At 44.9% G+C, this 18,325-nt stretch overlaps 1 protein-coding gene across 1 annotated transcript in view; it reads left to right on the plus strand.

Annotated features, from left to right (window-relative positions):
• Positions 1–3,766: 3,766 nt before the first annotated feature.
• Hexa (hexosaminidase subunit alpha) overlaps positions 3,767–18,325 on the plus strand; it is a 28,707-nt gene continuing 14,148 nt past the window's right edge. The window contains exon 1 of the mRNA XM_036194241.1: positions 3,767–4,239. Within this exon, the coding sequence (XP_036050134.1) occupies positions 3,987–4,239 (253 nt within the window). The 5' untranslated portion in view covers positions 3,767–3,986. The remainder of the gene's footprint in view (positions 4,240–18,325) is intronic.

The raw sequence follows: 18,325 nt of genomic DNA on the forward strand, positions 1-18,325 counted from the left end.
CAGATAACAGGTTATGTATCTCTTCCTTTGAAGGAACAATCCTGAGTGTGTTTAACATTCCAAGTTCCCCTAGTGCTTACCTGTGAGCACAAAGACCATAGGAGAAATGGATTATAAAAGGAGAACAGATGTTCAGGGAGGTGGGGATACATTGAGTGCAGAACATGCCCTTGAGCAACTTTGTAAAATAGAGATTATATATATATGTGGGTACACATGTGTGCATACAACACCACATGCATATGAAGACCAGAGAACAACTTCTATGAGTCTGTTCTTTCAACCATGTGGGCAAATGCCTTTACCTGCCAAGCTATCTCAGAGGCCAACACTGCCATCCATTTTGATGATAGATGGGCTGGAGAGATGGCTCAGAGGTTAAGAGCACTGACTGCTCTTCCAGAGGTCCTGAGTTCAATTCCCACACCCACATGGTGGCTCACAACCATCTGGTGCCCTCTTCTGGCCTGCAGGCACACATGCTGCATACATAATGAGTAAATAAATCTTCAAAAGAATCGACGATAGACGATTGACATAAAATATGTGGTTGTTTTTCTCTATTTTTCCTTTATTAAAGACAGCTGGTTAAATGAATTAACTTTTATATCTGTAGCTATGAAATGAGAGTGGGGAGAGAATTTACTGTCTGACAACGTGTCCAGATTTTGAGTCACCACTTTTCAGAAGCAGAGAACAGGGAATGCCTGATTTTGACTGGAAACGTCTTTGACAAGGGAGGTGACCTTTGGGCTGGGGGCAGGAGCCGATACAGAGACCACAGAAGAGTACTGCTTACAGGCTTGTTTCTCATTGCTTTCTTCTGCCTGCTTTCTTTTATCTTCTAGGACCACCAGCTCAGGAATGGCCCCACCCACAATCGGCTGGGCCCTCCCCCATCAATCACTATTTAGGAAGATGCCACAAGGCTTACCTACAGCCTGATCCCATTGGGACTCCTCCTCCTTCTCCTATGACTCTGGCTTGTGTCAAGTTGACATGAAACTAGCCTGCACACCGGTCCGTTTTGTTTGTCTGGGGTCTTTTGGTTTTCCCAGACAGGGTTTCTCTGTGTAGCTTTGGAGCCTGTCCTGGATCTCACTCTGTAGCCCAGGCTGGCCTCGAACTCACAGAGATCCTCCTGCCTCTGCCTCCCGAGTGCTAGGATTAAAGATATACTCTCCCACACCCAGCCAGTTTTCTGTGCATTTGTCTGTCTTCACTTGTGTCAAAGCTGTTGGGGCTGGAGTGATGCCTGAGTGTTAAGAGTATGTTCTGCTCTTGCAGAGGTCTTCAGTCCAGTTCTCAGCAGACAGTGGATGCTGAGATTCAAAAATTCATTCAAATGTTTGCTACTCTGGGCTAGATTCTAAACATTTGTTTGCATTATATTTTTTAAAACCTATTACAGTCCACGAACTTTCTGATTACTTGAGGTACTAGTTAGAGGGTAATTGAAAAGTTATGGAGTATTGTCTAAAAAAAAAAAAAAAAAGAAACCTCGAAGGGCTTTGCTTAGTAATTTTCATTTCTTCCTTGGGTGCAGCTCATTCACCCTGGGACTCTTTCAAGTGATTTTTCTCTTTGAGTTCAGGTGAGGTGTCACATGACAAGGTCCCTTGGCACATTGTCAGCCTCAAACCCTAGTTTGATCTATTGTTCCTACTTTTGACTTTGTTTTGAACTCGACTCAACTATCAATCCTGAGGACCTGATTATGACCTTGACTGTTTGACAATGGCTCTGGAATTCCCCACTTCCTCCTTCCTCTTTCCGGCCCAATAAAAAGAGAGAACAGGTTTACCAGGTCCACTGTCAGAGTTAGCAAACTGCTGCCTAAACCCACGATTGTCTGTGTGTCCATCTGTAGTCTCTCCTGACTGGAAAAGCGAGTATCCAGACACTACAGAGAGTGCTGATGAAATTGTGGGTTTAATCAATGGAAGATTTAAGAATGCAGGGGACGGGGAGAAGGCTTGTGCTTGCCTCACAAGCCTGAGAACCCAAGTTCAGTCCCCAGAACCTATGAAGAAAAAAAAGTTAAGGTGGTATAAGCTTGTTATCCCAGTGCTGGGAGGCAGAGGCAGGAACCCTGGAGCTCACTGACTAGACCAAACAGGCTGAACCATGGAGCCCCAGGCCAGTGAGAGACCAAGTCCCAAAAAAACAAGTATCTACAGTACCTAAGGAGGAATGACACAGTGTTGTCAACTGGTACACACACACACACACAGACACAGACACACACATGCACACAGACACACATATGCACACACACAGACACACACACACACACACACACACACACACACACACACACACACTGGACATGCTCCCCCAAACACACAAAGAATCCAGAAGTGGGGATGGCTTAGGATGTAGCTCAGTCAGTAGAATGTTTATCTTCTTTTATTTATTTATTTTTTTTTTGTGGTTTTTCGAGACAGGGTTTCTCTGTAGCTTTGGAGCCTGTCCTGGACTAGCTCTGTAGACCAGGCTGGCCTCGAACTCACAGAGATCTGCCTGCCTCTGCCTCCCGAGTGCTGGGATTACAGTTGTGCGCCACTACCACCCGGCTGAAAGTTTTATCTTCATACCTATGCATGAAGCCCATTCACACACACACTATATAAGTCAAGTGTGGTGGGCACATGCGTGTAATCCTAGCACTCAGCAGATAGAGGTAAGAAAATCTAAAGTTCAAGGTTATCCTCAGCTGCATAGCAACCAGCCTGGGTTACAGGAGAGTCAATTTTTTTTTTTTCTTTTTTTTTTGACTATAAAACTTAGGACCTGGAGCCAGCGGCAGAGGTAAGCAGATCTCTGTGAGTTCGAGGCCAGCCTGGTCTACAGGGCAAGTTCCAGGACAGGCTCTAAAGCTAAACAGAGAAACCCTGTCTCAAAAACAAACAAAAACAACAACTTAGGACCTGAACTGTGGTTGTTGAAATTGATTGTAGCACAATTAACTACCTTGGAGAAATGTCTCTCTCTCTTTCCTACTCTTCCTCCTACTCACTTCAGGGCTGAGGGTTGAACCCAAGTTCTCATGCATGCTAGGAAAGTTATCTTCCACTGAGCTACACTTCCAGCCAAGAGAAATTTCTTAATAAGTTCTTCTAAATTATATAAATGAAAAACAGCCTTGCACTTACAGCCATTTTCCTGTCTTGACCTGTTGGGTATTGGGATTACAGGCTTATGCCACCATACCTGGTCCTAGCACTCACTAGATAGCCCAGGCTGGCCATAGACTTACAGCAATTCTCTTGCCTTTCCTTCACAAATTCTGGTATTACAACCAGGAACCACATACGATTTCTAAAACACATGAATTTGGGGTGTCTTTCAGTTGCCCCCAGAACAAAGTCCTGATTCTTAGGCTTTCTATGTAGTCTCCTACAGGTCCAGGTCCCTGGTTATTTTTTTGGGGGGGAAGGGGGCATTTTCCATCTTGCAGCCAAATCCCAGCCAAATATTGCTGTCTGCACTAACTACACATCAGCGGGTGTTGAATTGTGTGTGAAAGGAGGGGGCAGTTTCCAGTAGGCAGTAAAATGGTTATCTGTAAGTGGTCCCCTCTTGGAGGCCGGCAATGGGGTGTCTCCAAACATTTTTTCCTATCTAACATCACACTGTTAAGTTCCCGGGAACTGCTCAGAAGCCCTTTGTGTCACATGACTTTTGGACTCCTGTTTTCCTTCTGCTTTTTCCTAGGTCCCGTGGGTTCTCCAATCCCAGGGGCGGCGCCTGTGGCTCCCGGCCCAGCCCCTAGGCTTGGGTTGCAGGGGCTTGGCCGGAGCGGGGACTGTCCCTGCATTGCCCAGCAAGCCGGAGAGCTGCGGACTCGGTGGCCTAACGCTCGCAGAGATCGAGCCCAGCTTCCCGCGCGCCCACGTGACCCTTCGATTGTCACGCGGGCGCCGCTCACCTGACCCGGGTCTAACGTGGGCTCAGCCTGCTGGGACGGAGCTCGCCGGTGGGCCATGGCGGGCCGCAGGCTCTGGGTTTCGCTGCTGCTGGCGGCGGCGTTGGCTTGCTCGGCCACGGCGGTGTGGCCCTGGCCCCAGTACATCCAAACCTACCACCGGCGCTACACGCTGTACCCCAACAACTTCCAGTTCCGGTACCATGCCGGTTCGGCCGCGCAGGCGGGTTGCGTCGTCCTCGACGAGGCCTTTCGACGCTACCGTAACCTGCTCTTCGGTTCCGGCTCTTGGCCCCGACCCAACTTCGCAAGTGAGTCACAGCCCCCTTCTTCCGTCCGAAGGAGCCGCCTTCCGTGGATCGGGCCCGGCTCCCAGACCTTCTCCCCTTGGCTTCTGCCCAGGCTCCTTCTTCTCCCCTTGATTTTTCTCTAGCCGACTACACAGCCTCCCTGGCTGAGGCCCCCTCTCCGTTCACCCCTTTATTAATCTGACTTCTGGGGTGTCGGTTTATCCTGAATCCTTCTCTTCAGCTGTAGGTTGTCATTTTTTTAAAAAATGCCTGCTGTAGGAAAGACCATGGTTCAATCAGACTGTCAAAATATTGAAAATACATTGCCAATAGAGATTTAAGATGATTCTTTAGGTCATGCTCAAGTGGTACTGGGTCCTTGTGAGGCCGTGAGCTCAGCATGTATCTGGCACATGAGTTAGTAAGTACCTGTTTCAGTTGTCAGAGAAATCACAGGACACAAGGCAGTGAGCTTCTAGGGACCAGGCAGAGGCCCCTTGACCCAGAGGCTTGGGACCAAACAGAAAGTGTGGGGCCTGACACTGAAAGACTGGTGGACGTGGGGTGTGGCAAGGGGTGGAACTGAGCCGTGTTGGAATGCCTGTCCGTGTCGGCCCTGGGAACTTAGCTGCTAAGCAGAGCAAGCTTGCCCCTTCCCCAGCCCTGTTACTCTAGAATGAAAGTAAGATAGATAACTGGTTCTTCTGTAACCAGTACCAGTATGTGATTTGTTCGCCCCTGGGGAGCAAACATATGACGGTTAGTAAGCCACATAGGTCATTGTAGTCTGAATCTTCTAAAGGGCCACCTTTGGCCATTTCTTCCCTAACTGTCATAGTGGGTTTAGCGAGCTTATTGGTTCTGTTGTGTTAAAGGACTGTTTGGTGTAAGGTGCGTTCTGTATTCCTCCCATTGCTGTGACCAAAAACAAGGTTTTACTATGGCTCACCACCGAGGAAGTAGTCCATCATGAGAGCCCAGGAGCCTGAGCTCAAGGCAGCTTGTCACATCGCGCGACTGACAAGGAGCAAAGAAAAGAAGACTTCTCCATTTTCCCTCTTCTTTCAGCGCATAACAAGACCATGCCATCCACAGTTAGGGTGGGTCTTTCCTCCTGACTTAAAACTGTCTCTAGAAGCACCATCCCAGACACAGCCTTGCAGGATTTATCATCCCAATTTGTAGTCTCAACCCAGGCTGCTCTTGTTGCAGAATTGGAAATGCAAAATGCATCTTGGAAATACAGGAAGAAAACAGCTGGGGTCAGGCAGCCAGGCTGGGAAGGAGTAAGATTGGAACTCTCCACTCTAGGACTGGGGGTGCTGCCCAGTTAGGAGAGTGCAGTAGGCTCAGGGTTCAGTACCCTGCATCTCATAAAGCCCTGGGAAGTAGAGCCAGAAAGATCAAGAGTTCAAGGTCATCTTTAGCTACATGATGAATTTTAGGCTATTTGGGGTTGACAAAGACCCCATTTCAAAGCAAGCAAACAAACTCTCCTGATGGCGTATTCTTAGAGAAGATCAAGTTGCCTTTAAGTTTACTGTTTTCAAAGAGGGAGAAAGTTTTATGATGCCGTTTATAGCGGGGTATGTGGAGAATGGAGCGGTACATAATGAAAAATGTCGTTGGAGAGGAGGTAGGTACTAGGATCAACTGTATTTGCACGAGGGCCAAAAGTATACATTTCTCTATTATATATTTCATTTTGAACTCTCAGGGCCCTGGGTTAGTTTTGCCCATAGTCTTCAACAGGCTGGGTGGCTTTCCTTGCTACCTAAATCACAGTGCTCTTGCAATAATCCTGGCTAATTCTGCACCTGAGAAGCTCAGCTTCCTAGTGTGTGTATGGCTAGTTTGAGTCTAGTGTATGACATCTTTGAGTCTTGTTTCTCTGAGCTAGACTTGCTCTTCCTACCTTTTGGATATTGTGCGTGAAGGCTGTGTGCTTCGGAGGATCTGAAATATGAAACAAGATATATTCATTACTCCCCCAAGGAATGCTTAGGAACCTATTTTCCAGACTTGCTTCTTTCTCATGCCGCGCGCGCGTGTGTGTGTGTGTGTGTGTGTGTGTGTGTGCGCGCGCGCGTGCATTTAGTTTTCTGTCTTTGGCACTTGGAGCCATTCAGGGGTTAATAAAACGAAAAAAATAGCCGTGAATGGCCTTGACTCTCTGAAGGAGAGTACAATGGTGTGGAGGACTTGATGCTTGAAATAAGATGGAGTCGAAGCTGCCAATCAGCAGATTACTTACATGTACAAATTTCTGGGTCTGACCCTCAACAGAACACTGAGGAGAAACATAATTAAAGAGGAAAAGTAGAGATGACCCTGAGGTGCCTTCTTTCCCATTCCTTACCCCATACTTTATTCCAGACAGAAGTCAAGTAGGGAGGGCATTGGCGGGTTGACCAGCTGAACCTGTTCATTGTCTTGGGTACATGGTCTCATGCTTGGGCATGTTTTTTTTTTTTTTTTTAATTGTTAAAATAAATAAATAAATAAAAGACAGATTTTGATTTCCCTCATCCTCAAGAAAATGTTTAAACTAAATGCCAGGAATTGTAGCACATGCATTAATCTCAGCACCCAGGAGACAGAGGCAGGCAGATGTCTGTGTGTTTTAGGCTAGCCTGGTTTGTATAGTGTGGTCCAAGCCAGCCAGTCTACTTAGTGAGATGTTGTCTCTAAATAAATAAATAAGTGTTTAACCAGTCTGATTAGGAGAGCTTTCTTCCACCACTGTGGAGCTATTGACAACCAGAGCAGCTCAAGAGAAATCGTTGGGTGTGTAGACGAGAAAAGTGTGTACATATGTAAAGAGTTTTGTCACCTGCTTCAAGGTCACAAAAATCTAAGAAACATTGAATTTTCTTCTCTGTTCCAGACTATATCAAATACCACCAATGTGCAGGGAGGTGTTCCTTCTGGGGTTGCTATTGTTTTGTTTTCTCGCGGCTGTCTTTAAGTTGTGACTCAGTTTCCCCAGCTGACTATAGCACGCCCCGTGGTTGGGCTTGGGCATGGCTGAAGGTCCTCTTTTGGACATGTGTGCTCTAGCTCAGGAGGTAGGGTGCTCAGCAGCTCGGCAGTTACTTTTGTAAAATTATAGGGGTGGAGATGGGGAAGCCTGCTTACCAGGGTACCTTACGAGGACTATGGGGGTCCAGCCCCTCGAGAGTCCCCTCCCAGGGTCTGGGAAGAATCTACAGCCCGCTGATAATTTAATCTTTGATGAAAAGAAATGAATCTAGGTACACGAAACTCCTTAGTCCATACACTTTATTATTCTGTGTCAGGTCTCTCTACACAGCTTCTGTCTGCTCTCATGCCTAGCCCCTTTCTTGCCTGATTTGTCTCTACCTTTGTCTAGGTTCCATCTTAACTCTCTCGTCTTAGTTCTGCCCCGTCTAGGTTCTCATCCATCTAGTTCCTTTCCATCTCAGCTCCCTCCCATCCCTTCTCTCTCATCCTGTTCTTCCTCATCTTATTCTTCCCCATCTGGCTCTTCCTCATCTTCCATCTCGTCCCTCTAGTGCTCTCTTTTAGCCCTTTAATCTAATTCTTCCCCATCTAGTTCTGTTCTCTTTTCTCCATCTCGTCCTCAAGTTCTCTAGTCAAAATCCTCCTTCTCCCTCTCAGTTCTCCCCAAGTCTCTCAGGAATCCAGTTATAAACCCAAGCAATGGCAATCCTCTGGCCGAGCAAGGTCACCAGGCTTGAATTCTTACGCGGTCATAAAGGCAGGTAAGAATTTTTCTCAAGCAGTGACCTCAGGCTTTCTTTTGCAACCCAAAATGGGAGTGGTAAAGGAGGAGGTCAATAGAGAGCTAATGATCGGTTAGTTTATCAAAAGGGAATTTATATGCTCAATCTACATTCCTAGAAGTGGTTAGATAAGAAATTAGGAGTCAATTAATAAGGCTGTAAGGAAAGGAGGGTCTCACCCTAAATTGCACAAGAAATAAAGTTATCCACCTGACCTAGGAGACAGGTGTTGTTTTGTTTGGCCTTGGATGCTTGATAGGCATTTTAGATAAATACACTGTTAGGAGTTCTTGGAAGCACACAAGAAAATCATTTTAGGAACAAGCTAATAATATACATACAAAAGCTAAAGTCTCACCAAGACTTCTTAAGCCATGGCTTGATCTTTGGAGAAGTCCTTGACTTTTCCAAGTAATAGCCTTTGTGACAGTCGCTGAATTCCATTATTTTCTTGCAGCTTGTGGGCTGCCTCCCTACTGTCAACCTTGACTTCACAGTAATGTGCTAAGAGCACACATTTGTGGCTGTGTTCCTTTAGCAGGCCTAGGCTGAGCAAACAGTTCAAGTCCACGTCCTTTTGTATGTTGAAGTGTCAGACTGTTCGCCATGTGTGCCATCACGTGATGGTGGAAGAAGCCCTTGAAAAGTGGTTGTCACACCCTAAGGCACCCACCCATGGCTCCTCTGGGTAAGCGCCACATCGGGTGGGTTGCTGTGGCAAAACTGACTTAGTGAAGGGCAGTGGAAAGGGGAAGGAAGTGAGCATGTGTGAATGGCTGGCACTTAAGATGTCTTGTCAGCCGGTTCTGTGGGGTGCTTAGTTCTGTTTTCAGAACTGAGACTTGAGAAGGCTGCATGACTGCCAGTGTCAAACAGGGCATGGCTGTGGTAGAGGATTCCATCTAGATCTGTCTGTCTACCAAGATTTCCTCCTTCCCTGCTTTCTGCCGTGCTCATAAAGATCTTTGTCAGGACAATTAGTCACTTAAAAAACTGTTGGCTTCTGGGAAAAGTAAGATCTGATCATAACTTAGTGACTTCAAATAGTAACTTCTAACATCGAACTCCTTTTTATTACCATTCAGGTCATGAATGTTTTTGTCTCTGCTCCATTTGTCATTTTCCAGAAGTATTTCTAGCCACACTCCTTCCTTCCATCTTTAATGCAGTTAGTACTTATTAATCAACCATAATTAGTTAATAGTGCTAAGTCTAAAGACTATGTTAATCAAACAGCTCTCAATTCCAAATAATTTACAATTATGGCCTGGGGATGTAGCTGAGATAGAGTGCTTGCTAAGCATGCCCAAAGCCCTGGGTTTGATCCTTCCCCCACGTAAAGGGTAGGTGTGGTGGCACACATAATCCCAGTACTCAGTAGGTGGAGGCAGGAGGATCATAAGTTCAAGGTCATCCTCAGGTAGAGTAAATTTGAGGCCAGCTGTGGAAAAAAAAAATTACAGTACTTGAAAGTCAGAGTATAAACATACAGTATTTTTTTTTCTGTGAGATTTGAAGTGCAAATGATTTGAGAATACAGAAGAACACACGACCTAAGTTAAGGATGGTGGGCAGTGTGCAGTTTGAAAGGCTTTTCTTAGGTGTTGTTTAATCAGTATGAAGAAAGTAGGAGTTGGTGATGGCAGGTATTCCACCTTGGAGAACAGCTTGTGGAAAGGGCCTCCCTCCAGGAAGGAAGCCAGTGAGCCGTATTCAAGAAACTCAAGGTTAATGTGGTTGGTGTGCACAAATCTCAGGTAGGTCAGCAAGTTCTGAAAAGAGCCTTGAAGCCGCCTGGTGAGCACTAAAAAGCAGGAGCTTAGAGGAAGGCCAGCCAGGGCTGCTGCACAGGTAGCATTGGCTAAGCTGGCTGCATGGGGGCATCGGTGGCAGTAAGAGGCAGAGGCAGGGAAGGCGGTTGTTGTGGTTGTTAGTGATAACAGTAGCTAGATTAGATTGATGGCTGCAGGGACAGGGCCTCTCTGGACTGCCCAGAGACTTCAGAAATGGGCTTGGGTGGAGTTAGGATACAGTGCTCGAGATGACTCCCATTTGTGATTCGGGGGCATGAATATTCATTTTCACTTACATGTTGTTGCCGATCACAAAGATAGAGGAAGGAAAAAGGAAATGCTAAGGAGTGAAAAGAGAAAGAATTGAAAAGGGGTGTGGCAGGGGAGGGGCGCTCGGAGGACCAAGCCTGATTGACTGTAAGTCTGATTTTGGTTGTGTCCAGTAAGAGGTATCTGAGCAGACGGCCAGTTGTGAGGTAATAAAGCTTGGAAGCTGAGTTTGGCTATTTCCAGAGACAGGAAGATTCAGCAGGTGACTGGAGGCTGTTGAGGAGGAGGGTGTTAGTGATATTACTGGAAAACTAAGGCAGAACGTGGGTTAGTTCTTCCTCCTGAGTGTCCAGATCATCTGACAGCCACAAGACTCGAGGGCATGAGGTGTAAATACCAAAGTGACTAGGAAACTGCAGTGTTGTGAGATTCCAGATTCTACAGCAAGATGGCGTGAGCCACAGCAGATCAGCATGGAAGCTGAGTCGAGAAGGAGTACCACGTCTCAACTCCAGGATGAGAGAAGACACTTCGTGTCAGGACTAGTCGCAGGGGAGGTGGCGTTGTTCTGGAAAGAAGAGCGCTACATTTAGGGAGGAAATGAGAAGAACTGATGTGTTGGGAGTTAAGTAGACGTGAAAGGGTTTGCAAAGGTGGACGATGTGCAGTGCCGGTGAGTTGTGGCGAAAAGGAAGTAGCCTTTATAGGAATGGGGGTGTAGGATGAAATGAGCCAGAGGGGCTTATATATTCTTTGACCATAAAATTGCCAAGAAGATGACCATCATGAGTTCTTGTGGAAAGCCAGGTATGGTGGTGCACGGATTTAATCCCCACAGTGGGGAGGCAGAGACAGGTGGATCTCTGAGTTTGAGGACAGCCAGGGCTACATAGAGAAACCTTGTCTGGAAAAACAAAACAAAACAAAACAACACCAACAAAGAGTTCATGTGGGGGCTTAACATATGTTAAAGACGTGCTTTTAGTGGACAGTGAAGAGCTAATCCATCAGTAAATCTATAAAGATGATTAGATATCCATTTGGAAAAAGTAAAATCTGCATCTTTTGCCCAACATAAATTCCAGATAGATTAAAGATCTAAAGATAAAATTCTCCAAAATAAAAGTATTAGAGGGGATTTGCAATCCTAGGCCCTTCTAAAACATAAAGGAAAAAAACTACCGTATTTGACCATATGAAATTAAAAGAAACTGTAAAATTAAAGAACAAGAGGGACATGTGGCTTTTATCTGTAACCCCACACTCAGGACGCTGAGTCAAGAGGATTACCCAAGTCTGAAATCAGCCTGAGCTACAATGAGATACCGTGTTTCAAAACATGAAAACCCAAAAACATCGTAAGAGGAAAAAGTGGGCTAAGTAGACCAAATACTTGCATCTTAAAAAGATAACATTGGTTCCTTGGGAAGCGCTCAGTGGCGGAGCACTTGCCTGGAACATGCAAAGCTCTGGGCTTAAGTAAATGAAGGAGGCAGGTTAATAGCTAGAGAGAGCTCCTATATCACCCATAAAAGAAAATTAACTAGCCAGGTGTGGTGGTACACAGTTGTCAATTCCAGGACTTGGGAGGTAGAGGCAAGAAGATTGGGAGTTCAAAGCTAGCCTCAGCACATAGCAAATTCAAGGCTATCCTCGGCTACATATGAGAATTCCAATTGAAAAAAAAAGAGTAAAGTTAATAAATTATTAAATGGCATGCTGGCTGGTTTAAAAAAACAAAACAAGTTTAAAAAACAAAACAAGGACTGGAGAAATAAATGTCTCCGTGGTTAAGAACAAGCTTGCTGCTCTTCTAGAGGATCTGAGTTCAGTTCCCAGCACTCATATGGAGTGACTCACAGCTAACTCCAGATCCACAGGATGCGATGTCCTCTTCTGGACTCTGCCAGGCAGTGATGGTGCACACCTTTAATCCCAGCACTCGGGAGGCAGAGCCAGGCAGATCTCTGAGTTCCAGGCCAGCCTGGCCTATAGAGCGAGATCCAGGACAGGCACCAAAACTACACAGAGAAACCCTGTCTCGAAAAAACAAAAAGAAAAAAAGAAATTGTTTTGCAAAAACCTTAAACTTCATACACACCTGTTTATAATATAAACATTGTTTATAATAAAAAGTTTAGAAGCATGGGAGTTCAAAATGGCTTAGCAGGTGGAAGTGATTTCAACAAGCTGGACAGCCTGAGTTTGATCTCTGAGCCGTCACACAGTGGAAGCAGAGAACTGATTTCTGCAGGCTGTCTCTCACCCCCCTCCCTTACAAAAACACAGACACACACGCGCGCCAAAAAGTAAAAATGTTTTTAAATAGTGGGGCATGGTGGCTCATGCCTTTAATCCCAGCATTCATGAGGCATACAGAGGCAGGTGGATCTCTGTGAGTTTGAGGCCAGCCTGGTCTACAAAGCGAGTTCCAGGACAGCCAGGGAAGTTAACAGATAGGAACCCTGTCTGGGGTGGGGGGTGGGGGGAACCTCAGATGTCATAAATAAGAGTTAGATAAGTTAAGGATTTTATTTTGTTTTTAATGGAACTGTGAAATTATTAGCCAAATGTCTCCCCTGGGATTGAGAATTGTGGGGAGATGTTCTTTTTCTGGTAGTGATGGCATTGGAAGGGACAGATCAGAGTTTTAAAGAATGGAGAAAAAGAAAAAAAAATCTAACTGGTTTTTACAACAAAAGATAGGATGGGAATAAGTACTCATAAATATTCATATTATCAGTGGGTGGGAGAATAAGGGTTAGTAGTGTCTGGAGGGTGGAGAATCTTGAGACATCCTGTTAGAGATCAGCATCAAGGAGAGACCCGGTCAGGGCAGTTGACTTCTGAGACTGCTATTGGTCGGTGCATGGGTGGAGGGTGAGGGAGTTGTCGGAGAGACTGCTCATTGCTCCTCCAGAGGACCCAGGTTTGGTTCCCAACACCCTGTGGTGCCTTATAACCATCTATGATCCAGGGGATCAGACACCCTCTTCTGACCTCCATGTGCACCAGGCACACACATGATATAGACATACCTGCAGGTAAAATCTCATATATACAAAATACATCTCACATCCCTGTCTACCCTAGTCATACCCATGTGCCCCATGCTGCAGATGACCTCTCTGCAAACACAAGTCATGGTTCCAGATCACAAGCAGGAGGTTCTTCTGGTGTAAAGTGTTCTTCCCCTCTGGAGGGACCACTGTGCTGTCTGCCATAAGTCATCTCAGGGCTTAGTAATTGTTTATCTCTCCTGCTAAACTGTGAGCTCCTCACGGGCAGGGACCCTAGGGCAGGTTTTTCTTTTTAACTGCCCCAGCACCTGTAACAGTTCCTGATGCATCTTAGTTAGGGAAGGCCAGAGTGTGGTGAGTGACAGTGGGGAGCAGGAGGAGAAAGTGGTCATGGAACAAACCTTGTCACCGTTTAGGAGAATACCAGAGCCTATGGGGGCAGGGTGGGCATTAAAGAGTGGGAAGGTGTCCTCAGGGGGCTTGACTTTTCCTAGTTTCCAACCCAGAGGCCAAACCAAATGCCACTTTATAACACAACCCCATACATTTTCTTTGCCTTGCTAGGGTTTTGTATCTAGTGCATGGCAGATGGGGATGCTTTGATTTGGGGAGGAGTGAGCTGGGTGGAGGGAGAGATGGTTTTGCACTAAGGTAAAGATTTATAGTTTCCAGGTGCCCTAAAAGTAGCAAATTCTCCCTTCTCAAGAAGTGGAAGGACCTAAAACTTTGGATTTACACCCCGAGTCCCTCAGAGCTTGTCTGAAAAGGCACTTTGTACAAGCCTGGGTATCTTCTTAGCAACCTTCACCCCAGCCTTAAGACTTCAGAAATAACTAGACTTGGGTGTGTAAAAGGATCACTAGGTTAACTGTTTGCCTGACTATCGTGTAGCACAGTCATTATGCATCCATAGCATTCCATGTGCATATTTTAATTCTAGACTTGGTGTGTAAAAGGATCACTAGGTTAACTGTTTGCCTGACTATCGTGTAGCACAGTCATTATGCATCCATAGCATTCCATGTGCATATTTTAATTCTAGCATCATTCATTTTTTCAGCAAACACTTATTGAATGACTACCGTGTATCAGGCACTGGGAATACAAAGACACAGATTGGTCCCTGCTGTTGAGGAGCTCACAGCCTAGGTGAGGACATAGACAGCTTATTAAGATAAGTGTTATGAAAAATGTTTGTGTACTCCATGATCACATAGGGAGCTCTCTTAGGAAAGGGTGGGGGAATGGCCAAAACAGCTTTATAGAAGGAAAACCAGAGCTTTTTCTTAGCCAAACAAGTGTGGAAGAAATGCAAAGTTTGTTTCAATTGGAAGAAGCAATCTGTGAGGAGAAAAGACTGGAGAAGACAAAACAGTTCCAAGGCTCTGGAAGGAGTTCACTTCATTGTAATGAGAATTCCCAAATAGAGTAAGAGAAAATGAGCCTGAAGGTCTCCGGTGGCTTCTGGGCATCACCTGAAAACCTTGGGACACCGTATATTAGAAGATGGTTTTAGTTTTGTTTTGTTTTGTTTTTGGTGCTGAGGGTCAAACCTTGGGCTTTATGACCTTTATGATGCTGGGCAAGTGTTCTATCCTCCAGTTATGTCTCTAGTCCCATTGGGAGGCTTTGCACAAGGATTGTCATGATCAGATGTTCATACTAAGAGATCCCAGAAGATAGCCAGTTGAAATGAGGACTATGTGGAGGTGGGAGGGACCACCTGGATAGTTTTTACAGTCATCTAGGAGAGAAACTACAACTGGCTGAACTGAGCTCTGCCCAGTGAGGGTGGGAAAGTGGCACAATGCTAAGTTAATGATGAGTTTTGTAATTATAAGACTTAGTTGAATCTTTTTTTTAAACTGTTGAAACCTCAGTGCTTAGGACAATGTTTAACACATGGCATGCAATCTATAAAAATTGTTTTGAGTGAGTAGATTTGTAGTCTCCTCAGGTGGAGAGTGTTGAGGAGGAAGAGGAGGCTTCTTGTCTGGGTGAATATGACGACCATTATCCAAGCGAGGGAGAGACTCAGCCAAGAGAAGTAGAGTTCACTTTTGCATTGAAGATGCCAGAGGCGCACAGTTGTTCGGCTCCACAAAAGGGGCTAGCTTGGAAGATAGATTTGGAAGTCATGTGCTTACTGTGAGAGTAGACGATGTTGTCCAAGGAGACTGGAAGAGGAGGAAGAGAGAAGGCTGGCACCAGAAAAGGGGGGTCGTGTTCAAGAATGTAGGGGACCAGAGTCCCCCTTAGTCAAGGGAAGGTTTGTTTCTGTTTTGAGACAGGGTCTCTGTGTAGCCCTGAATAGCATGGAACCTACTACATAGATCAAGCTGGCCTTGAGTTCACAGAGGTTCACCTCTCTCTGCCTCCCGGGTGCTGGGATTAAAAAGTTTGTACTACCAGAGCCAAGCTGAGCGCTTAGTTTCAGTGTCGGGGATGTTTGACCAGCCTGAAAGAAGAGCCATCTCCAGAACACTGACTCCCTGACAGGAATTTTTGTTCATTTTGATCACCGCTGTATTCCTAGTACTTAGTAGGCCCTCAATAAATAACATGTTGAGTGAATGTATGAATAAATGAGTGAACTAGAAAGGATCCCATGAACTTAGTTACAGAACCACAGAATTTTGATGAAGCCATTTTCAGAGGAGTATGTTGAGGGAAGCTAGGTCACAAAGATGGAGTGTGAGGAAGTGTCTACAAAGAGAAGACTGGACAGGTCCAGCTGTCTGAGTGTTTACCATGTGCCAGATACCAAGCTAAGCACTTGACAGTGTTAGCGTATTTACCTTCCTCATATTTAACAGATAAGGTAGATGGTGTCACAATCCCCATTTTACAGATGAGAAACCACAACTCAGTGAATAACCTGCCCAAGGCCTTACAGGTATTTAAACTCCAGTCTGCCTATCTTTGAGGTCCAGTCCCAACCACCCAGTCTGCATTTCCTCTGAAGTTTCCCTAAGGCAGGAAAGCCAGAGAAAGAGTAGGTGTTTGAGATGATGTGCACTTGAGACCTGGAACACAGCAAATACTTCAATGCTGGTGGCAAAGAGTGCAAAGAAATCACTTGAAGACTTGGTAGGGAGGGTAATTATACAAGAGGAGCCTGAGGGGAGATCCAGAGTGCAAGTGAAGGGAAACCTCTTCCATGGAGGGGAAGAGGAAGGGAAGGGGAGGTGTGGTGTTGCAGGTGGCCTGTGAGTGGGGGAAGGGAAGGGCAGGTGTGGTGTTGCAGGTGGTCTGTGATAAGGTGGGTGAGAGTTCCTAATCTGTTGAAAGTAGATGAGACCCGGTCATAGACTTGAGGGGGGTGGCACAAGCTTGAAATATATGCTAGAGAGAATCAAAGGGGGCCACAGAGGATACCTTTCTCAGATTTTTTTTGGTGTATGTGTGGTATATGTATGTGCATGCATATGTATGTGTGGTATATTATGTGTGTGCATATGTATGTGATATATTATGTGTGTGCATATGTATGTGTGGTATATGTGTTGTGTGCATATGTATGTGTGGTATATTATGTGTGTGCATATGTATGTGTGGTATATGTATGTGTGTGCATATGTATATGTGGTATATTATGTATGTGCATATGTATGTGTGGTATATGTGTTGTGTGCATATGTATGTGTGGTATGTTATGTGTATGCATATGTATGTGTGATATATGTATTGTGGTATATGTATGTGTGTGCATATGTATATGTGGTATATTATGTGTGTGCATATGTATGTGTGTGCATATGTATATGTGGTATATTATGTGTGTGCATATGTATGTGTGTGCATATGTATATGTGGTATATTATGTGTGTGCATATGTATGTGTGATATATGTATGTATGCATATGTATGTGTGGTATATGTATGTGTGTGCATATGTATATGTGGTATATTATGTGTGTGCATATGTATGTGTGATATATGTATGTATGCATATGTATGTGTAGTATATGTATGTGTGTGCATATGTATATGTGGTATATTATGTGTGTGCATATGTATGTGTATGCATATGTATGTGTGGTATATGTATGTGTGTGCATATGTATGTGTGGTATATTATGTGTATGCATATGTATGTGTGATATATGTATATGTATGTATGCATATGTATGTGTGGTATATGTATGTGTGTGCATATGTATATGTGGTATATTATGTGTGTGCATATGTATGTGTGATATATGTATGTGTATGCATATGTATGTGTGGTATATGTATGTGTGTGCATATGTATGTGTGGTATATTATGTGTGTGCATATGTATGTGTGGTATATGTATGTGTGTGCATATGTATGTGTGGTATATGTATGTGTGTGCATATGTATGTGTGGTATATGTATGTGTATGCATATGTATGTGTGATATATGTATGTGTGTGCATATGTATGTGTGATACATGTATGTGTATGCATATGTATGTATGGTATATGTACGTGTGTGCATATTCGTGTGCTTTAGAGGCCAAAGGTTGATGTCAGGTGTCTTCTGCAGCTGCTCTCCTATTTTTAGACAGGGTCTCATTGATTCTAGAACTCACTGGTTGGGCCAGACTGGTTGGTCAACGTGCCTCCAGCATTCTCCTGTCGTTACCTCCCAGGCCCATGATCACTGCTACTCATGGCTCTTTAGGTGCATGTTGGGGATCTGAACATGTTCCTCATGCTTGTACATCAAGGACTTCAGCATTGAACCATCTACACAGTCCTGCTGTTCTGTATCTCCCCACCCCCACTCCCTGCCCAGGAGATAGGGTTGAGGCACAGCTGGCAGATTAACATCAGGATTGAGAATTTTGGTCATTGGGTGTGACAGACAAGCTATTGAGAGTATTGTTGAGGTTATACCTGCATATCTAGCCAGCAAGGAAGGAAGCGGGGATGGAGAGGACATACAGACAGGAAATGGAGGAGCTGTGTAGAAACTTCATCTATGGGACTTGTGTAATGAGAAGGGCCTTGTTCTCAGAATTCCATGTCTGGTGTCTAGGCAACGGTGCACTGTAAAGGTTTGCAAAAGTGAAAGCCTGACAGCAAGAGGACTGAGGAAGGATGGAAACGATGCTTAGATTTTTTTTTTTTTTTTTTTTTTTTTAGCTGAGGATCAAACTCAGGGCCTTGTACTTGCTAGGCAAGCACTTTACCACTGAGCTAAATCCCCAACCCGATGCTTAGAATTTTAATACTTAGATGCCTTTGGACTGCCTTACTTTTTCAATTAGTTCTTTAGTTAGAAAAG

This window comes from Onychomys torridus, chromosome 7 (assembly GCF_903995425.1).
Source record: "Onychomys torridus chromosome 7, mOncTor1.1, whole genome shotgun sequence".
Taxonomy (NCBI): Eukaryota; Metazoa; Chordata; class Mammalia; order Rodentia; family Cricetidae; genus Onychomys; species Onychomys torridus.